Source organism: Triturus cristatus, chromosome 12 (assembly GCF_964204655.1).
Source record: "Triturus cristatus chromosome 12, aTriCri1.1, whole genome shotgun sequence".
NCBI lineage: Eukaryota > Metazoa > Chordata > Amphibia > Caudata > Salamandridae > Triturus > Triturus cristatus.
In genome coordinates, this window is record NC_140595.1 from 473,629,937 (window position 1) to 473,653,577 (window position 23,641).

At 47.0% G+C, this 23,641-nt stretch overlaps 1 protein-coding gene across 1 annotated transcript in view; it reads right to left on the minus strand.

The window, feature by feature from the left end:
• The window catches only part of CEP89 (centrosomal protein 89), a 1,352,699-nt gene that overhangs the window by 1,276,403 nt on the left and 52,655 nt on the right, over positions 1-23,641 (minus strand). Inside the window, exons 3-4 of the mRNA XM_085638793.1 lie at positions 21,020-21,178; positions 13,790-13,949 (exon numbers count right to left, since the gene is read on the minus strand). Coding sequence (XP_085494919.1) covers positions 13,790-13,949; positions 21,020-21,178 — 319 coding nt within the window. The remainder of the gene's footprint in view (positions 1-13,789; positions 13,950-21,019; positions 21,179-23,641) is intronic.

Here is a 23,641-nt window from a genome sequence, read left to right on the forward strand (position 1 = left end):
ACAGATTCCCTTGATGCTGCGCCCACTAGAATTTCAGGTCCCACTGCAGAGCCCGCATATGCCACCTAGCATGATTGATCAGCAGGATGCAGGAGGCCATGAGGCCCCCCAGCAGCCTCAGGGTCATCCTGACCGAAAACCGGGATAAGGGCTGAAAGATCGGAATCATAGCCCGAATATCCTGGACTCGCTGCTCTGGAGGATAGACCCGAAACTGCGTCGTGTCTAGAACAGTTCCGAAAAAGAAGAGCTTCTTAGAGGGATTCAGGTGTGACTTCGGCACATTGATGGTGAACCCCAGCGAATACAGGAGATCGGCCGTAGTCTGGAAGTGGGAAACGACTGTCTGAGGTGAACCAGCCTTCAACAGCCAGTCGTCGAGATAGGGGAAGACTGGAACCCCTGATCTGCGCAGATGAGCTGCAACCACCGCCAACACTTTCGTGAACACCCGAGGGGCGCTGGTAAGGCCAGAGGGGAGCACGGTAAACTGAAAGTCCTTGTGGCCTACCGTGAACCGCAGGTAACGCCGGTGGGCCGCCAGGACGGGGATTTGGAAATAAGCGTCCTGCAAGTCAAACGCTACCATCCAGTCTCCAGGGCCGAGGGCAGACAAGACCTGAGCGAGCATCATCTTGAACTTCTCCTTCCGGAGGAAGCGGTTGACATTCCTGAGATCCAATATAGGGCGCAGGCGCTTGTCCTTCTTGGGCACCAGAAAGTAGTGGGAGTAACAACCACAACCTACTTCTGGGACAGGAACGTGTTCGATGGCTCCCTTGGCCAAGAGAGCCGTAACTTCCTGTTGGAGAAGGCCCAGGTGATCCTCCGACATACGGTGGTATTGGGGTGACATGGCTGCAGGGGTAGCCTCGAAGGGGAGGGAGTAGCCCCTTCGGACAATCTGCAAAACCACCTGACCGACGCGATGGTGCGCCAGTGGGGGAGGTGATGGCGGATCCTGCCGCCCACTGGCATTTGATGGGCCTGAAATGTCAGACTATGAAGGCTTGGAGGTTGCTGCAGAGGGGGGGTTGGTGAACTGGCCTGCCCGCTGGCCCCCTGAACCACGGCGGTGGTTCCCACATCCACGGCCACGTGAAGATTGGGAAACTTGCTGTGGCCTGTGGCTCTGGGCGGGATGTAGTGGGGCACCCCTTCTTTAGCCACGAAAGGGGCGAAAAGCAGACTGCGCAGGGCTGATGGAGAGGTCCAAGGACTTGCGGTAGCCCGTGAGTCCTTAAAACGCTCTAGAGCGTTGTCCGCTTCGTCGCCAAAAAGGCGACGGCCATCAAAAGACATGTCCATGAGGGTATTCTGGACATCCCCAGAAAAGCCAGTCGATCTCATCCAGGCATAGCGTTGAAGGGCTACTGACGTGGAAATCGTCCTGCCTAGAGAGTCGGCGGTATTCAGCCCACAACGGATGGTAAACTTCGCCGGCGGCAATGGCCTGGGAGAGCACTGTCCGGGCCTCCTCCGGACACTGAGGCAGCACCTGCGCAACCGTGCCCCACACAGAGTGGGACTAACGGCTCAATAGACATGCAGTGTTTACTGACCGCAGTCCCAAGCTGGCTGAAGAGAAAATATTCTTTCCAAGATGATACAGCTTCTTGGATTCCCTTTCCGGTGTAGCGGTAGGGAATGCGCTCTTGGAAGTGGAGGCTTGGACCACCAAGCTCTCTGGGGTGGGGTGTTGGGGGAGGAAAGTGGGGTCACCCGTAGCCAGGCGGTGGCGTCGGGCAATCATCCTATCCACGGGAGCCCCAGTGTTGAGCCTGGACAAGGTGCCCAAAAGGACGTCGGTAAGGGCCTCATTAAATGGCAGCATGGGCTCCGAAGAGCTGGCTGCCAGCTGAACCACCTCTGTCAGGAGGTTAGTCCTGACCGCCACCATAGGAAGCTCGAGGTTAAGAACCTCGGCCGCCCTACTCAACACCACTGCGTATGACGCTCCCTCCTCGGTAGCCACGGTAGGAGGAGACAACATGCCAAAGTCAGGGGAGGTGTCTAGACAACCGGCATCCCCCAGTTCCCCTCTCCAGTCCTTCTAAGAATCTAGCTGATTAGTCAGAGGGTCACCTGACCCCTCCCAGTCCTCCTCCTCATCCTCTGGGTGCCAATCTCACCGAAAAGGAACCCCAGAAGTGAACAGGGGCACAAAGACCCCTCTCTGCGCCAGATCCGGCGTCGGGCAATGCCGGTCTAGCTCCGGGTCCACATCAGGATGGAGGCCAGGGTAGACGCCGGCCGGGTGAACGACCGGTGTCGGCTTCAGTAGCGGTGCCGGAGGAAGTGGCGCAGGGGGAGGCGTAATAGGGTCAACCTGCGCTGATCCGGATCCAGGCCTGGATCCAAGGGGGGCCTGCAGCGCCTGGGCCGGAGTCGCCGGCGGAGAAGGCCTAGGACCCCCAACCGCGTCTGCAGGGCCCAAAGGCGCGCCGACTGGTTCGGGCTGCCCAAAGATGGCGTGCATCGCCTTGTAAAATTTACGGAGCTGTGCAGAAGTCGCGCCGGGTCCCGGGAAGGGAGGGGAAACCCGAAGTCGACTCTTTGGGCTCCGCACGTGGAGCCGCGGGAGGGGAACCGCCCGCATCCCTCGTCACGTCAGCCGACCGACAGGGAGAATGGTTCTTCGACTTCCTCTTGTGCTTCGACCTACCTGACCCCGAGTGCGAAGACTTTGAAGACGAATGATGATGGCTCTGCAACCGGTCCCTCGACCTCTCTCGCGACCGGGACCTCGAACGGCCCGGAGCCGACTGCAGGCGCTCAAGAAGCTTTCAGGACCGCTCCTGCAAAGCCTTCAGAGCCATAAACCAGCAGTCGGAGCACGACTTGGGGTCGTGGTCGCGCTCCAAGCAAAAGAGGCACTTGCTGTGCGGATCCGTAACCGACATCAGTCGGCTACAGGAACCGCAAGCCTTGAAGCCGGGCCTCCCTACGTGCACCAGGAGTCGTAGACTCAAAAAAGACATCGACAAAAGTCGCTCAAAAAGTTCAGTCAAAAAATGACTGGAGGTACCGCTCTCTCCGGATCTGCGCTGGCTGGCGCGGAAAAAGAAAGAACTGACATCAGCGCGCGAGGGCGGCATCTAAGTAACTGCCGCAACGTCATCCCAGCAACCACGACGCCAACGACCGACGCACAGAGGTACTGCTGACGAAAAAACTTTGCGGATCCAGTCTGACGCCTGGGGGTAATATTAAGGTAAGGAATCTATAACTAACATGTTTCTTTCAGATAGTTGTTTTTCCCAAAGATTTATTAAAATAATAACAAAAAGGTTTTACAGCAGCTTTTTATGTTCCTGCAGTCAGGCTACACATGACAAGCATGAAATATGTTTTATAGACTAACCCTGCGGGTGGCACTACAGTGCTGCAGTCCACAGGCGACATTTACATTTCAGGCCCTGGGTATATTTGCTACACAATATACTAGGGACTTCTAGGCAAATTAAATGTCAATCAAGGGTAAGCCAATTTAGCTAGGTTTAAGGGAGAAGCACAGGCACTTTGGCCCCATTTAGAAGAGGTAATGTGCACAGAGTTAAAAAAAAAAAAGGGCAAAAATAAGGTCCAGAAAAAGACAAAACATTTAGGGAGATCATGATCATGCAGAGAAGGTGGAACTGCTACATCAGAACAGAAGGTGTTTACTAACAAAAAAATCTAAGCTGTCAGACATTAAAAACTATAGGACAAGCTTTGTTTTCTTGAAGTCAGCAATGTCTTCCTACTTAGAAATGAGGAGGTGTCTAATCTAGATGGAAAATAACTATAAGAATGGATGCTATCTCGCGTGGCCAAGATGGGGGCCGCAGCGGATACGTTCTAGTAGAGCTCCGTGGCTGGCCTGCCAAACATCCTAAAGAATCCCCCCATCGGGAGACTGAGTGCTCCAACCTGAGCAGTGGACGTCCCCGAGACCCCACAAGCTTGATAATTGCCCGGGCCGGCTCGGCAGGGGACGCTTTGGAGGAACAGCTGCTGAAAGGGAGATCGCTGAGAGCGTGGCTGGAGCGGCACCACAGCCGCTGGGACACGCTGGAGAGCGCGGCGTAGTCCCTGCACTGGCTGGAGGAAGGACAGATATAACGTGAAAGACGGTCATCGGCCAGCAGCCGAGGAGCGTGCCGGGAGCTAAGCCGGGTGAACGTGTGCAGAGCCCGGAGGCAATATCCAGAGGTTTGCCGAGGGACGAGGGGCGCCGCGGGCTGTAGTCGCCCCCCTGTGTGGAACATTGTGGACAGCCCCCTGGCAGCAGTGAAGTGCCAGAGGAGGGTGCCACGTGGGCGCCGTGCACTGTGGACAGCTTGTGGAGCCCGGGAGTGGAGCCTCACCGACCGCGAGGCAGGCGGAGCACCCAGCGTTGGACTTAAGCGGCGCAGACCAGGAGGGAATCCGGAGGCTGTGGGGGCTGGGCCCGGTGAGCGCTCTGGGCTGTGGCTCGCCCCCCATACACGATGACCACCAGCCAGTGGTTAATGAGAGTGTCGGTGTGCCAGGGGCTGGGCCGGGAAAATGTGTAGGGTGCCCTGAGGCAGGACGTGCAGCTTTGCCGAGGACCCGGGAGTGTTGTGGCCTAGCTGGTGCCACGGGCTGTGGTTGGCCTGCCCGTGTGGAGCATTGTGGACAGGCCCCTAGCAATGGCGAAGACCCGGAAGAAGGCGCTGCGTGGGTGCTGCGAACTACGGACAGCCTGTGGAGCCCAGGAGTGGAGCTGCGCCGACCACGGGCGGTGCATCCAGCACCGGACCTGAGCGACTAAGGGGCTGGGGGGACTGGGGCTCGTTCCCCATCCACCCCCAGTTCGGGGCACTGCAGGAGAGTCCCCTCAGCGCAACAAGGAGGGCCTGGTCACCGCTGGGGATAGGCTGCAAGAGGCAGGGACCGTTGCAGGACAGTGAGCCCAAATGTTTAATACCAGAGTTGAAGGGGGTCTGGGAGCCGAGGCTCAGCCCCCCACCTAGAAAAAAACCACACAACTATGCGCAGCGGACAGCGGGGTCCCCACACAGGGCCTATAATCGACGGAATAGCAAAGCTGAGTAGGGGGATCCCCTGGGAGCGCTGCGGTCTCTCGTCTGCCCCCCCCCCCCCCCCACGTTGGCGCACGCGGACCACTGAAAGACAATAGAGGCCTAAACAGGGGGGCCTGGAAGAGAGGCATTGCTGGGCTTGGCAAACTGGGGCCCCCCGCTGGATTAGGGTGCAGCTCACTGGGAGACCTGTGCATCGTGGCGCCGGAGTGACCACGGCGCCGCGGACAACTCGTGACCAGGTGCGAACGATTCAGGGGTTTGAAGCCACCTGGCCAACCGGATTCAACTGACACTGTTGACCACCTTGGACCCCACCTCCACGAGCAAGGCCCCCGTTAAGGGGCCACTGCGGGTCCCCGAAGGCAAGGAACTGATCACATGGAACCGAACCAGGCCTGCTAGACTGAAGTAGGTGCACCTCGGACAGAGGGCTGCAGACATGGGCAAGGACAGACCCCAGAGGGGGGTGCAACAAACTAAGATGGACCAGTTCATGGTCCAGGGCGCAGCAACGCGATCAGGGTCGTGGGTGTTGGTAAGCGTAATTGAGTGTGAGAGTGTAGCAGCGGTGGCGACACAGGAGTTTCATACTACTCGCTTGGTGGGTGGGCTGGACCCCACCATGCTTCCCCGCATAAGATTGGACTCTGTGTGTGTGTGTGGTAGCCTGGATTGGCAACGAGTGTGCTGTACTGGAGGAGAGACTTTCTCCTTTCTTTTCCGATATATTGTATAGATAGAGAAGTTGATGCTAGAGAGGTTTAATCTCACTTTATAAGAGGGTGTTGTAATGCTGGGAAAAGATTGGGGAGGCACGGTTGGTTCTTTGTGTTTACCCGGTGGGTGTGGGGGGGACACAGTTTCGTTATGATGCGCAGACAGCTCTGGCGGGTGGGTTGTGGCAGTTCCCATATTATCCTATAGTCCAGTGATGGCAGGTTATAATATCACCTCCTGGAATGTGCGGGAGTTAAGCACGTTTGTAAAACGGTATAGGACACAAACATATTTCCGAAGGCAGCGGATACACATAGCCATGCTACAAGAGACACACTTGACCGAGAATGAGGACCAAAAATTACATAAGACATGGAGGGGTCAGATATTCTACGCAACATACTCTAGCTACGCACGAGGGGTGGAGATCTGGATAGCCCCGCAGACTCCATTCTGGATATTGAGTTACACTGCAGACATACAGAGAAGGTACATAATGGAACATGGGGTGCTGGATGGGTCCGAGGCATGCCTCTTAAATGTCTATGCCACCAACACTGACGATGGTGCCTTTTATTTAAGCCTGGGAGAGTTAATAGTGGCCCACACGGGCACACCGCTCCTCTGGGCAGGTGATTTCAATTGTGTACTTGATGGGGCAATTGACAGACTCCCCCCAAAACTGCATACAAAACCTAACATGGTTGCGGTACTAAGGGGAGTGATGCAGAGACTTTGATGTGTGGACTGGTGGAGGACACTACACCCAATGAAGTGTGAATACACGTGCTATGCCCCGACATATGCGGTCAACAGCCGCCTGGATCGCTTCCTGCTCTCTGAAGGGGCAGCTGAACATGCCCATAACATACACATACTTGGTAGATTTCTGTCAGACCACGCCCCAGTCTTGCTACAGTGGGGAGCGGAGGGGGTTAGGCCTGTGGTCCCGCTCTGGAGGCTACAGCCTAGGACACAGAAGGACGAAGAATTTAGCACAGACCTCAAAGGCTCAATCGCCAACTTCTTTGATAGCAATTGGCTGTCTATGAACACTAGGGGCACGGAATAAGACACATTGAAGATAGTGATGCAAGGCAAATGCTTTATCTAAGGTGGGGGATGAGACAACGGTTCGAAGCGGACCTAGCAAACGCTCAGAAAGACCTGTACAAACCCTAATCTAAGGGTGCTAGACAAAGACCGGCTGAGGGCTCATCGGCGAGTAGGGTAAATATGGGATAGGTTGGACTGTTTGGCCAGGCAGGAATACCAGCAGCTCCAGCATAGAGAAGGCAATAAAACCGGGAAGCTGCTAGAGTGGCTCCTCAAGATGGATTACCCACCCGCAACCGTACTCTCCATCAGGCAGCCAGATGGGACCCTCACTCCCACCCAAACGAACATTAACCTACAGCTTTATACCTACTTAAAAGGCGTATATAGTAGGGAACGAGGGGCTGGAGACGCGGCAATAGCGCAATTCATTGACAATATACCCTTGCCACAGCTCACTGCAGAACAAGGCGAGAAGCTGGGGGCAGAGAACAACCTCGAGGACCTCCAGGAGACCGGGCGGGACATGGCTATGGGAAAGCCCCAGGACCAGATGGTCTCCCTGTAGAGTACTACAGGTCATTTGCGGATCAACTCCTCCCGGGAATCCTAGAGACACTGCGGGAAGCTAGACAGACGGGGATACTCCCAAATTCTATGACAGAAGCTCACATAGTATTGCTCCTTAAACCAGGCAGGGACCCCACCTTTCCTGGCTCCTACTGCCCTCTCTCTATGCTTGGGGTGGATTTCAAAATTTTGGCTAGGGTGCTGGCATCCAAGCTAAATAGGGTGGTGACCTACCTGGGCCGTGAGGACCAGTGCAGGTTCATGCCAGGCAGAGGCACACACATGAACCTACGAAGGCTGGCGCACGTGAAGCAGGTTCGGAGACACCGGCAGCTGTAATCTCACTGGACATCAAAAAAGCCTTAGACACCCTGCAATGGGATTATCTGTGGCAAGTTCTGCTTAGAATGGGGTTGGGCCAGGAGTTTGTGGCATGGGTGTGACTCATGTACCAGAGACCCACAGCTAGGGTGCGTACGGGCGGGCTGGTGCTAAACCGATCACCATCGAACAGGGTAAGCGCCAGGGGTGCCACCTCTCTCCGCTCCTATTTGCAATTGCTATGGAGCCACTTGCCATCCAACTCCATAGAGATATGGAGTGATGAGGCCTGGAGGTGGACGGAAGGACCCACGTTGTGTCCCTGTACGCGGATGACGCGCTGGTGTGCATGCGTCGGCTGGCTGAGGTTATCCCGACCCTACTAACTGTCTTGGACGATTTCGGTGTAGTGTCCGGACTGGTAATTAACCCCGCAAAATCGATAGCGATCCTGCTGGCGGGTCTGGCGGGGACGAATGCACTCATCACTGATATCGCTAACGTGGAAGAGTGACCATTTTTACTATCTGGGGATGCAGATAGCTCACTCCCCCAAAGCCCAATATGCCCTGAACATGGGGAGAATACTCGACAACCTGAAGGAGTCCATACTTTTTGGGAACCGGTTGTGGCTGCCCGTCATGGAGAAGGTAGCTCTGGCAAAGATGGTCCTGCTCCCCAGATGTCTATACACACTCCAGAACTCATTGTGTCGCATTTTGAACGACGCCTTCACCACTCTGAATAGCCTACTGGTCCTTTTGGTTTGGGTGGGCAAGCGGAACACAGTTAAGCTTGACCTTCCCAAGCTGGACATGGATGAGGGTGGCCTGGGGCTCCCTAACATGTGTTTATACTACATTGCAGGACTCCTCCAATATGCAGCTCAGTGGTGCGCGGAGGGCCCGAACACTGAAAAAAGACTGCTGGCTGGTTGTCCAAAAGCAGAGCTCCCTAAGTGTCTGATAATGGGAGCCCGGACTCCTCAGAATTGCCCATTCACAGTGAAGCAGGTTGCCTGGGAACGGGCGGTGACTCAGGTGCTCCGAAAAGCCCCCTATGCGCGCACGCTCCCACTGGAGTGGCTTCCGGGATACCGCCAGATACGAGCCGTAATGGATGTGGCCAGCTGGAATGCAGGAGGTTGCACCATGGCTGAAGGTCTCTATCTCAACGACTCCTTCCTATCCTTTGAGAAGGCCAGGAAGCATTAAGAGGTCCCATAGGGTCACTTCCTCCAATATGCAAAGATAACCCGCACGTTTCGGGAAATCTGGACTACGTTCCCGGTGGAGCCAGAGGAATCAAGCACGGTGTACATGATCTTGGACCCTGGTTCCTTCCGAGGATTGATATCCCGTCTGAACAAGGCCCTAAAAGCAGACCGTAGGCTGGACATGGCCCTGACACGGAGGAGGTGGGAAGAAGACCTGCCCACACCATTAACAGACGGGGAGTGGAAACGCGCTTTGGCACTGGTTCAAGACGTCTCAAGCAACACCCGGTTCAAGCTTACGCAGTTCAATTATCTGCACCGCACCTATCTAACACCTGCACGTCTGGCGATGTTCGACCCAACGCACGCACATACGTGCTCCAGATACGGCTTCTCCCAGGCACATTTTATTCATGCGACTTGGGACTACCCCAGGCTCCGCTCCTACTGGAGCATAGTGCAGGACACCCTGCGAAGACCAACAAAGCTCTCAATTGAAACCTCAATTAAGCATGCCTCTTGGGAGACCTCCCGACCCCCAAGGCCACATAGCTATTCACTGGAAGATGGAAATGCCCCCCCTCCCCCCCCGGAGAAAAGGAAGGCAGACTTGCAGGAATGGGGGGTAGCGGAGGAGCGTCGACTCAGACAGGTTCACACGGATGAGAATGCGTACAGGGACTTGGAGACCTGGAACATTATGTTGGACCTCGCGCAGGGAGGAAACCACGAAGATGGGACCAGCGTTGACTCCTCTGGGGATGATACTGGGCCACCCACACGACGCGGCTCCCCGATGGGAACACCCCCTCCCTCCTGCATCCCCGCATTCTCCCCCTCCCGGTGGGCCCGTAGTGGTACTAGGACTCCATTCACGTTGGGCGGCACCCCAGTGACTCATATACACCCACGCTCTGATTCAATACACCCCCAGGCTCATGCCTGGACGGCCCCACAGAAAGGCTAGGCCCACACTGCCAGTACGCCCTAGGAGCACAAACCCCCCACACGGGTCCCTGATCCACCCGCACAGCTATACCCACCACTGTGTATAGGGGTCAGAGATATGGGACATGGTACCACGCCAGAAACTTGCCTAAACACTGAAGAAAGACACACTGCTGTAACCCAAGGAGGGTCGCCAACTCAGCCAGAGGCTTTCAAATAGTGATAGAAGTTTGTTTGTTTTGTCCATGTTTCGTTTCAGAAAAAACGTAAACCAAAAGTAGTAATGTGATTACAGGATGCATTTGCAAATTGACTATTATGATGGGGGGATAATAAAGGTCCCTAGAAAATTGTACCAGCAACATGGCCAAGGTGAAATTGCAAAACTATCTCCTTCTATGGTCCCCAAAAGGCATCGCTCTATAAGCCAGGAACGAAACCGAGCTGCTGCTTACAGCAGGGCAACAATAAATTGCATTGCTGTTTGTAATATGAGGTCTGTACATTGATCCTCACATGCATATCACCAATAAAAAGGTTGCTATCTGAACTTGTTATGAAAATCAGACACAATAGCAAAAAGATAAAGATATTTAAGGAAGACCTTTAAATACTCAAAAGGCAGCCAGAAGCATGTTTGCAAATCTAAGAATCAGTTGTTGCATATCTGAAAGTTGTCCTAAATTTGGTCTACTAACATTAACATATGACAAGCTTTTAGTCAAGCCATTTTAGTAGAATTAAGCCTACAGAAAATGACCGTCTTAGGTTTTTGAGGAATTCGAAACAAAGTTATGTTTTTCATGTGGAAAATGCTTAACTATTCCAAGCTCGAAGTACTCCTTAAAACAAGAATCTTTTGCATAACATATCACCACTGTATATGAAAAATCCAAATAAAAGTGTGAGGTAATCCCAAAGGAGGAGGAGACGTGGCTAGAATACTTGAAATAAGGTGTTTCTATAACAGACAGTCTCTATATATGCAGAAAGCCCTGCTGATATACTTGCAGAACTCCACTTCCCACAATTATAGTAAAAAAATATTGACAATGTGCCTAGGGGTGTAGGCTCAGAATTAACTTATTGGAATAGGACACGTTACAACGCATGATTTTACAATCCATGCCATCACAACGCATTTTTAGAAACTACACTTACAACGCATTCCATTATAACACATACCATTACAACGCAGAATACTTTTAGGTTAACAGTAGTGTAAGTGTTGGATAGTGTAGGGGTAAAAATGACTATTCCAAACTCCAGTGAGTGCAACAGTAGAGTAAGTGTTGGATAGTGTAGGGGTAAAAATTACTGTTTCCCATTACTTACTTTACAATGCGTTGTAATGGCATGCGTTGTAGTGGCAAGCGTTTTAGTGGCATGCGTTGTAAAGGATGTTGCGTTGTAATGACTGCGTTGTAAAAGTAGTGCGTTGTAATGACTGTGTTGTAATGGTTGTTTCCCAACTTATTGTGCTTGGTATAAGCGTGAACTGTAAACAAGATCTTCTGGGCTCATATGACAGATATTCTGACCAAAGTAGGGCATGGTATACCCAACTCAAAGGAAACTTTCCTGAGGCTAGTGTGCAGGGGTAAAAAGACAAGCAGCGATTTTTATTAGTCAAAAGCTTGCCTATACCGTTACCAAAAGAAGACATTTATGCATTGGAGAGCGAGTAGGGCCCTTGGGTTAAAGCCTTCATTAGTGACCTGGTGAATTGAGTTAATGCTAATTTGTGGTCCCTGCATGCACCAGCAACTATTTAACTGCAGCAGAGACGGCGAAGCAATGGACACAACTTTATACACAAACTATAGTATCCTAGAGATATCACACCTCCTTGAAAATGATGAATTGTATATGAAGCACAACTAAAGTAAAACTGATATAAACCAGTTGTGATGAAGTGAAAGATTCACAAACCACAATTCCTCTGCTCGTTGACAGGTTGGTCCATTATATGGTCCTAATTTATTGGTAACGGTACCCTGAAGAAAAGTGCATGCCAGTTTTGCTTTACGTTTCTGTTTTTACTTTAGAAATTTCACTGATTGAATATTATTTGTTATGATGCAGAGCAATTTCTACTGATGCAGCTGACTTCTGCTATAGTCTGTGATGTATGATTTCTCAATTTTCATGATCAATCCTACTAAGCTATCTTACTTTGAAAGGTTCTATCTTACTTTGAAAGGTTCCATCTTACTTTGAAAGGTTCCATCTTACTTTGAAAGGTTCCATCTTACTTTGAAAGGTTCCATCTTACTTTGAAAGGTTCCATCTTACTTTGAAAGGTTCCATCTTACTTTGAAAGGCTCCATCTTACTTTGAAAGGCTCCATCTTACTTTGAAAGTTTCCGCTATGACATATAATTTATTCATTTCAGAATCAGGGGAAATAATCCGGGGAAATAATCCAGTCCAGTACTCACTGGATGTTGGTATAGAATATGAAAGCGGTGGAATACACTGGCCTTCACTTTACTTGTATGTATAAAAGCCGTCAAGGAGAATTGAGTTCTAAAATAACTCACCCAGGAGCAGTTAAACTCATAATGCTCCAGGTGTAACACTTTATGTCTGATATTACCATTATACAATATACATTTTTCCACTGTGTAGAACGTTCACACGCCATTGGACCAATAATGCCAATGTAAGGGCAACTACATAACCCAGGGACAAATCATTTCACTTTGAGTTCCAAGACACAAACACTAATCTCTTCTGATACTTATTATTGGCCTAGAACTAAATGTTATCGTTCTTTTGAATATGCCTTTTTCTACTCCAATATGGCCGACATTTTTTAACAAACTAATTTCAAACTCCAGCACCTGCTTAACCTGGTAATGATATATTATGCCACAGACACGATCTACATCCATGCTCACTTAACAAGAGGCGCCACCCATAGTCATTTTGGAATTTTCGAACTGCACAATAGGACTGCATTTACAGACCGCACATACTGAGCTAGTGAGGACAGCCCCCATTGACTCTCCAATTTACCTCCCAGAGTAGTTTAAATGTTCCCACCAATACATGCAAGTAGCTAATCCCCCACATCCATCCTACATAACTTGAACTTGTAACCAGAATGCTACTTTAACGTTTTTTTCCTGTATATTTTTAAGCACAGCCACACACATAATTTCTGAACAATTTTGAAGTTCCATTACAAAATTACCTTTCTCCATAAACATCATCTATAGAATACAGAGTTGAAGTATCTTTCCATTAAAGACATATATTTTTTAAAACCATTGTGAAATTGGCAAGCATAAGAGTGCCTCACCATTACTTAAAAAAAGATGTTTTCATGATTTGGACACCTTATGCCGCTTTGAATTCTCTCCTTTCTCCTCCTCTATAGAGTTTATTCACAGAATCATGTTTGAAATGATTTCAATATGGTATGACTTTTCCATTGAATATAGTTGTGCTATAAGCTATGTCTTTCTCGTTTTCTATACATGAATCAATTTCTGACTTGAGAACACACGAGGCAATAGTGCCTCAGGTCGGGGCAGAAACAGGAGTAGGCTCATGCTACTTCACTATAAACAAGATCTGATCTGGAAGATTTTGTGACATAGCAATAACTATCCCTGCACAGCATTTTAACCCTGAATCGAAATATTTCTACATAATTGTCATGAAGGGTATCTGATATTGTTTTGTGAAATGTTTGTGCTGGATCAGTTTTACAGTATACTATGGTACTGTATATATTTTTAGGGATTTTGGAATCCATGAACCTGAAGAGTTTGGATTGCAAGTTGATGTACTGCTGCAAGTTGTTGTACTGCTCTTTACAAAAGGTAAAATGCAATAAGGAAATGAAAATGATGAAATACAAATAAAATTAATGATGACTTTCAAAAGGCACAATACATACCGTTAGTCCTTTGTTTATGACAGCATAACCAGCCATAGGTGACGATACTCTCTCAGTATCTGAGGGTTTCTCCTCAGTGTCTTCATTGGGAAAATCTTCATCTGAGAAATAGGATGATGGTGAATGGCCTCTCTGTGAACTGCGATCCCCCCAGACATTCCTGCAATACAATATATTCAGTAGAACGTACATAGGGCTTCAAAACAATAAAAGAATGGCAAACGTTGGCACATTACGAAAAGTAAAAGACAAACGTTTATCACAGGGAAGTGATAGGTCACAGAATATATATAGAGTTAAACACAAGTAGATTTACCATCTATGCTGAAAGTAATTATATTATACAATTTAACCTTGTGTTCCAGCTAATGTAGGCTCACATAAGGTAAATGATGGGTTATTTGTGTTCTCTTATACTATGCAGTAAATCAAGAGGATTCTAAATGCATATGTCAGTAAAGATGTTTCGTAAGGAAACATGCCTAAGCATGCAGCAGACAGCAATGAGCTGAAGCATTTGAATACTATGTATTGACCAACAGCTGTAGGTTCCCAGAATGCTTCTATTTCAGGAGACTGACTCAACAGTTCTTGCCTTGTGTGGAGGGAAATGTGAATTGAAATATAGATAGGATCCTCTAGAACCTAACATTCAGAAAGCCATGAATATGTGTGCCTGAGGACAGGGGACATCAGATAATAGCTGGAAAGTAAATGCCTACTGGTAGGAGGACCATGGAAGAGATATGGTTCTCTCCATAACCCAGCCAACCTTATATCTCAAATTAGTACCTTATTTATTAACTGTAAAATAATAATTACCAAGGTTCTTACAGAGTGCCTGCCATGTTAAAACAACTGAATGTCATGTAAAACCAAATTGATTCAATAAGACCAAACCGTTTATGCAAGTCTCAACTAAAAGCCATGAGCCGCACACAGAAACAGAGTTGAAATGGACAACAAAAGTAGATGTGCTGTTAGTGTTGACCCAAATCGAAGTAGATTACTTCCTTAACTGCAAAGGCAAACATTTGTGAATCTAGAACAACAAAGGTATGTGTGCCCTTAAGTCAAAAACAGAGGATTTAGACCTGCGGCAAAGCCAGGCTTGCAAATATCAGAGATATCACTAGATGGTACATTTGAGTTGTATCAAAAGATATTCTGCCTGGACGGATGATGCTTTCGAAATTGGTCGCATTTGTAATGTTTTTTGGATGAACTCCCCGAGTACAATTTCAATAAAAATATTTTGAAACAAAAGAACTACCTTAAACAATATATTTATGAATCATATAAAAAAATCTAAAAACATCAGAGAGGCTGTGGGCAGCCGCAGGAGTGCCTTATTTAATGAATAGTCAAAGTCAAAGTCAAAGTTTGCTTTATTCGGTTAAAATTTAAAACCATCAAAGCACAAAACAGCAAACAAAATAGAGGAAAATGCATTACAGAGAAATTGTTAACACAAATAATAAATACAATACAGATTGGCGCAATGTACAATAAAATAACACTTAGGGTTAATTCATTCATATAGCTAAAAACATAGTAAAATTTCATAATGGCCTTAAAAAACATTTCATCTACGACAACGTAGTGGGCACAATAATCATTATCAGGTAACTATGTCAACTGGGCCCTATTTCTGACTCTCAGGGCGCCCACTATGAAGCAGGCAACCCCAAAGCAAATCAATGGAGATTCCAACATTTGTAAATAAGCCAAGGCAGGCCTAACTTGCTTAAATTGGCAATTTTTTTAAAATCGGCAAGATATATTTTTTCCGCTGCACAGAGTAAAATTTACAAAAAAATATCATGTGCAACAAATTTTGTTCAGAAATATTATCACAGGGACAGGGCCCCAGAGTTCCCTCTTTAAAAAATCCTTTCGGGTATGCCAAGAGCCAGGGAAGCAAACGATGCTTAAATCTTATTAGCAAAAACATATGGAAAGGCTTGTTAATGTAGGTTAGGTAGGGCTGAATCTCCTTCCCTGAACTCAACATCACAAACCTCCTCACTGTCGGTTTCCCCAGCTCATCACTTTCTCTTGACAACATTACTCTTGACAAAAATTGGGTCTTGATGGCTTTAATTTGCTCTTTACTAATCACACAAGGACTAGAGAACAATTCCGAACACCCTATTGAAGTCAAATTATTTTTAATGTAACTTAACCAAGGGATAGACAGGGCTTTTTCCAAGGACAAGCAGTCCTGAATAACTTGTTGGTTTAGGTTTGGTGGCTGTTGTGCCCAAACCCTCAACCAGCCTAGTAGCGGGGCCACTGCTATTTGGTCACTGATATAACCCATCCCTAAGTCCTCGTGAATATTAAAAGTGGGGGCAGAGGGGGGTAGAGACAGCAGTTTCCGAAAGAAATTATTTTCAACTACTTGGATATTAGGAGAAGCCTTGTAACCCCAGACCTCGCTACCATAAAGTGCCATGGGCAAACACTTAGCACTGTATATTTTTACTAAAGCGGGGAGTGGTTTACAGCCTAAGCGCTTTGCAAAGCCCAACAAAGCGCCTGTGGCTCTAGCTAGGATGTTCTTTTTTTGAGCACGTTGTGTGACCCAGGATGATCTGTCGTCAAATGCTACCCCTAGATATGGGAACGTCTGGACTTTCGTTAATTCCTGCCCGTTGCAGAAAAATTTCACCCTTTTTGCTTTCCCTGAGCCAATCGACATAGAATGTGATTTTTTTAAATTAACTAATAAGTCTAAAGAGACCATAAAATCATAAAATCCATTTAAGAGAGCTTGTAATCCTCTCGCGGTTCTAGCCAGCAGAACTGTATCGTCCGCGTATAGTAGAGCAGGAATCATTTTGGACCCGGCTTTCGGGGTGTCTTTACAGATCATGTTCAGAACCGGTCCCAAATTATTAATGTAAAGCGAGAAGAGTAGGGGAGCAAGAAAACACCCCTGTCTTACTCCCCGCTTTACCTGCCAGGCATCAGTCTGGCTTCCATCATCCCTGTAACGGACGACAGCGGTAGTGTCGTCATGGATTACAGCCAGGAAAGAGATCAAAACCGGGTCAAGCCCCAAACCGGCTAATAATGCCCATAATTTTTGCCGATTTACAAGGTCGAAAGCGGTGGACAAGTCCATAAAAGCTAAATGGAGGTCCCCCTGCTTAGCGACTGTATATTTTCCTATAATAAGGTGTAAATTGAGGCATTGGCCCACTGTGCCCCTACCCTGTCTAAACCCATATTGTAAATCAGAAATAATGGATTGCTCCTCCAACCACACAGTTAAACGAGCAAGGACAACTTTACCCATGACTTTCATGGCAGAATCAAGGAGAGAAATAGGCCGGTAGCAAGCCGGGTCTTCTCTTGAACCTTTTTTAAAAAGTGGGACAATAACGGCTTTTGCCCATGATCTAGGGGCGCCGACCTCAGAAGCTGCGTTAAAAACACAGGTTAAAAGTTTCGCCCAAAGCAGTGGGTCTGCCCTATAAAGGTCCGCTGGGACACCGTCCGGACCAGGGGCTTTACCAGACGCCGTGGCCTCAATGGCCTCCCGGACTTCCTCCTCCTTAAAAAGGATTTTTGAAGCTAAAGTGTAATCCACGTAGTTTGTGGGATTAGCTTCTTGTATCTCCGAATAGAGACCACTGAAATGTGCCACCCATTTGTCTGGCGGGATAAGACATTCTTTGATGGTATTCTCCGTCTCATTAAAGAGGGGACTGTTTATCACCTTCCAAAACTGGCTGCTATTTTTCTGTATACTTGCATCCGTCAGATCGTCCCATGCCTTAGACTTTAGCTCGCATTTCCTATCCTTTAATGCTTTTTTATAACATTTTCTTGCCTCAGTTATCTTACTGGGGGTGCTCCCAGATTCTTTAAGTGCCAGTAAGAGAGCAGAGTGAGCACTAGAACAGGCATGGTCAAACCAGTTTTTAAACTTCCTAGGTTTAGGTTTCCCATGGGAGGTGAGACTCCCCTCGACGTGTTTAGTGATTCTGTCGAAAGCATCCAGAATCACTTTCGGTTCCGCCCCTAAAGAAAGACACAAGCTAAAATCCTCTGTTTTGCTTTCATATAAATTGACGAGGAAATCAGCCGGGGTAATGACATCCCATCTAAGTCGTCTACCCTGACTTGTAGGTTCAAGATTTGAATTAGAAATCATAGGCTGAGGAACATCTTTCCTCAAAGCCTTAACTTTGATTTCCAAAGTTAGTGGGTTATGGTCACTTAGGCCATTTTGTGTAACATGAAACGTGCCCAATATGTTCAGCATGTTACGTGGTACAAAAATATAATCGATTGTACTACAGTGGCCATGGCCAGTAAATGTGTGAACCGGGTCCGCCAAGTCTTGAACCGGCATGTAGAGATAATAAGACGATACTATATTCTCTAAAAAGATCCCGCCTTTAGAGTGCTCAAAATGGGTCACTTCATTTGGGCAAAAGTCTAAATAATTATTTAAACAACAGTTAAGATAACATAAGTGTATATTAAAATCGCCAAAAAGTAAAAGAAGATAAGATTTATCATTCAATGCATCAAACTCGTCCAAGAAACTGAGTAGTGCTTTGAGATGTTCCAGTTCTTCCGTCCTAGTAAATGAATTGTAAAAATTCACCACCAAAAATGATGGCAGATTAACACATTCCATTTTCACTGCTAAGATGTGAGGAGAGTTAGTTGGTAATAACTCAAGATTATAACGAAGCTTTAGGCTGAATAATAACAAGAGGCCCCCTCGTGGTCTCCCCATATCCGAGGGTGTAGCATATTTAATAAAAGATTGGTAGCCATCCATAAAAAAAGGATCTTTGGCCTCCCATGTTTCTTGTAAGGCAATTATATGATGTGTGGAGAGAAAAGCCAACCAATTTTGATTACCTCGTTTGGAACGGAGACCGGCTATGTTCCAAGATAATGCAGAAATTAAATCTGCAGCTGGAAGGCCCATTGCATACCCTTGATCCTTAGTTAGAGTGTTAATCAGATTAGGTAAACAAGGTAATGGAGCAACCTCTGCACCATTCGAAGGTAAGTCCACGCCCAAGTTTTCCCCATTAAAAATGGGCGCATTTCCTTTCTCGACTGCGTCCTCAGATTGTAATGGCAAGTTATTAACTAGCGCAGTGGAAGGGGCATTATTCGCCGTAACAGGAAACCCAGCAGATAAAGACTCAGAAGAATTAGAAACGTCTATACTAAAAACATCATTATTAAAATAGGCTCCATTATCACTAAGTCAATCGTTAGTATCTAGAGTGCTAAGGGCTTCAAATCTATTTGTTAACAATAAAGGGTTGCTAGTAGGGGCGTACTGAAGGGGACGCTCTCTCTGTCTGCCCTGACCTGCAGGAGATGGTGGGTAAAAGAAGCCCAGAGGAAGAATGTTAATGTGATCCTGATGAATTCTAATGGACCCTGCTTGTCTAAAAATGTGATCAACTATATCGGGGGTACTGAAGTTCACCACAACGCAATCACCCCTCAGAGACTTATTAGATTTCCCCACCCACGGGACCCTTCTCACCATTTTGAAACAATCATAGAGGTGACTCCCCAGGACTGTCTTTCCTGCCAAAAAATGAAGGGTTTTGTTTTTCAGAGTAGACCAGTGCTCTTCTTTACCATCACTAGTCTTTGGAACATTGGCCAAGATGACGGTATAAGGGCAGGCTTCTTGGGGCAGATTTAATGAACGTACCTCATATGCCAAATGTCCCTGAACTCTTCGGCTTTCAATAATATCCCTCGGTCCTGAGCTAGTACCGTTAATGCTCGGGACAGGTGGTAAGGGGATTGCTGGACTTGCAACAGTAGTTGCCATGGTATCAACCATATCGGCCACTCTAGCAGTGACTTCGCCGAGAGGTAGTAAATCAGAAGAATTAGACCTTGGCACAGGGGCGCTTTGAACAGCAATGTGGCGCTCAATAAGAGTAAGTCTGTTATCAATCTCACTGAGTCTATCCAAGACTGGGGATATACACCTACTCAATCGTTCATCCAGCTGCTTAATTACATCAGCTAACATGTCTCTAAAAATAACAGCCCCCCCCTGGGCAACAGGCTCCATAACACCGCTACCTGAATGAGGGGTGGCCTCGACCATTGGGCTCTCTACCGGGTGAGTTACCCCCTCAACAGGATCAATATTTCTGGATTGTTTAGCATGATGACGGGGTCCGTTAGGAGCGTGAATGGCTTTCCTCTTACCTTTGGAAGCTTTAACATGGGCAACAGAGGAAATTTTTGGCTGCCTAGTACGTAAGACTGGGGGGGAAAGAGAAGGAGAAGGACTGGGCACGTTCAATGATGATTGAACGCTGGGATGATAGAACTCTGGTGCAGGCCCAGGAGAGATAGAGTGAGAAGTCGCAGAGGGAGCAGCCAACAAGGCTTGAGAGAGGGGCTCTAGTGACAACCTTTTTTCCACGATCTCGATTTCTTTAGAGACAGCATGTTCGGCTTTTTTCAAAAAGGCGTCTAAAGTCCCAGAACCTCCCACTATTTGAGCCTTGTTGAAATTTTTTGCCATGACTTGAACTACACAGATAACGCAAGAAGCTTATAACCACATTTCACACAACAAGCCAAACCATCACAAGAAGAGCCTTGCAGTAGACTGTGTATGACAGCCCCAAATCACCGTGTAACGTTCGTGCAGATAAGGGGGGTGGCCCAGCTCAGCCCTGTCCAGCCCCGGACGGCCACAGACGGCCCGCCCTTTGCCCGGGCTTAGCCCGGCGACACCCGCGCGCCTCCCGCGTCGCGGGGGGAGAGCCTGATTCTTATATGCCTCCTGGCGCGGGAAAGGCTGTCGTCAAGTTCCGGGCGCACAGGCAGCTGGGAGATACAGTCCCCACTCGGCGGCCGCGGTTGAATGGCGGCGGCGGAGGACTGATGCGGAGTGGACCGGAGCACACAGGACGCCAGGTAAGGCACAGGAGACCGCAACACGCCCCAACAACTCAGGACAAGCAACCCCTGAGTACTTAACGAGTATTCTTTACTGGAACTCTAGGTTCGGTAGGAGTATTTGCCATGGGCTCTCAAAAATGCGTTTCTGAAGATAATGGATTTCAGATTGCAAGGACTACTACTGGATGACTCTGAATGTGGGTAGAGCAGCACAGATAGGGCTAGGTGAGGGCAAAGGAGAGCGTTGTTATTTACCGTACTAACAAATTAGCAACACTTAAAAGCAAATTAAAAATTGTGTAGTACCCCAGTCCAAGCTCAGCTGCTGTAGCATAAGGTTCAATGAAGCTTTCCTGCTTCACATCAGAGCTATCGCTTTCAGAATATGACCGTGCCCGAGGTTGTGGCATTGCTACTGTGCGCCCAGTTAATGAGGTCATCAAGATGGCAGCTGCCAATGCAGACCTGAAAGAGAGAAAACAAAATCAAAACGAGCGTATACATTTGTATGTCCACACATGAAAATTTTAATGAAAATAAACATCACTGCTGAATCCCTTGATTTTTTGCTCTTTTTTTGTTAAGCTACCTGCCAGCTACACATCGCTGATGATATGCAGATGTACAGTTTTAGGATAATCAAAAAGAAGGAGTGAACCAAGCAAAATAACAAGTCTCTTACAGAACACTGGATATGAGATAAGAAATGCTTAGCTGTCCACATTTCAATGAAACTACCTCTTTGGCTTTCCTAGACTTTTCTAGGCCAATGCCCCATAGCTAAACACTTCATTTATTCCTTCCATCCGTTACCTAATACTGGTTTAAAATGATATATCTGCAATTGATCCAAGTAATATCTGCAGCAGCTACCACTTACCATCAAACAAATTTACCTTTTTCCATTGCTGCCATTTCTGTGATTGTGTAATCCTCTTTGGTTGCCTCTAATTCTCTTGCTGTAGAGCACAACCATGTCAATTTAAATTCTTTAACAAGAAGGTTTGCTCCTTCTGCAGATACTCAGCGAACAAAACCCAATTTGAAGCTTGTTTTTTTTGCTTGGCGAATTTTGTTGCTTCCTGTTCTGTTGTTTCGATATGTTAGTAAGACGTGGCACATCTTAATTAGATTGTTGTGTTCCCTGCTAACTTTCTAATCTGAAAATTCCTCCAACTAGCCCTTGTATTTTCTTTTATTGGTGATTATTCTGCTCTTTTATCCCAGACACAATCCCATGCTACCATCCCATGCAACTACTAAATATTGTATTTCACATGCGTTACTCCATTTTCTTCACCCATTATCTTGGCAGTCTATATGATTTTCGTGAATGTACTGTTATTTTTTTGTGTTTTTAAATCTACAAACATAAGCTTGAATCAACTTTACGTGGTTGGACAACAATAATTCCTTCAAATATTGACATATTTGGGCTAATGTAGAAGAAATGTAACCATTTTTGTTACCAATGGAAGATTGGTGAGAGAAGATAGCGTGCCAAATAAAGCTGTGTTGCTTAAGATGAGTTTCTCTACTTAACTGCCTATAAACCCTACTGAGAGAAAGCAAGAAGCAAAATATTGTAAGCAAATTCAGCTGCTGGAAGAAGAATTCTCATAGTTCCTTGGATAGTTCTAACAGGCATAGAAACCATGTTGGTGCAGGCAAAGAGATTTGGACTAGACACAGGTGGCATTAACTGTTGAAATGTTACTGTGCCGGTCTATAGCCCTGATGTCTAATGTAAAAGAAGTCTGTAGGCAATCGGGACACTTCCTGTTCTGACATTTGTGACTGCTGACAAAGTTTCTGTTCTTGCTAGACACATTGTTTTTTTCTCAAATGAGACTCAGATTGTTACAGATGCTAAACACACACGACTTTTGATATAGGGTCATTATTTGTTGCATGCTTTTCAGGGCATTTTCATTAACTAACATTTATCATATTTTTTCCTGCTGGCTGGTTAACTGATACAGCATTCTGTTCGTTGTAGCTTTTAGATACCAATAATTTGTTTAGATGATGACTGCATAACTGGCTATATAAAGATGAGATTGTCATTCTAGAAAGATCTACCTCATTGTGATGGCTCACTTTGACTGCTTGAGGATGACCACTCAGAATTTCTTAAACAGCAATCTGTTCAGCAAATCTGATTAACGGCCATCAACCAATTAGAAAGGGTCTATGTAATTAGCCATTCAGTATTGCACAGTCCCAGGCCACCCATTTCAAACAGTCCACGATGGAATGGATGGGTTAGCAGTTTGTTAGTGGTTTTGTCCTGCTGCAAAGTACTGTGGGTTTTTGTGTTGGCCCAAGGGTGTTTAAGTGAAACACAAGAATAGGAGTACATTAACTTTTGTTAGTTTGCTGTAACTGTCTTCTTTCTACCAGATATGGCAGAATGTTTCTATACTGTACTGTAGTTCGTAACATACAAATGGTCATGGAAACATTCAGGTAAAAATGTCCTTTCCTAACCGTAAATGTGGTCACATCCGGTGCCCTTGGGTGAAAAACCACTTAAGATAATACTTGAATAGGGGGAGAAATAAATTCTGTGCAAAATATTTGGTGCACAAAAAAACAGTATCTTAGCTGCCCATTTAATGTGGGAATTGATGATCATCAGTTAGGGCAAGTCAAAATGGGAAATATGGTGCAGAAAGCAAGCCCAATAATGAGCATCATGATGCAGAGTTATCTAAAGATCTAAGGAGGTAGTATTTTGAACAAGAGATGCAGTTTCTTATCAACCATTCTATGTTTGTTGTCTAGCTGAGGCCAGGCCCACAGACATCCCAGAGGATTTCTAGTCTACCAGGGCAAAAACTTGAAATGGAGCCCAATCCAAAAGTAAGAAGGTCAAGAAAATAATGAATTTCAAAGTCATAGTGCCAACATTGTAGACCTGTCAGT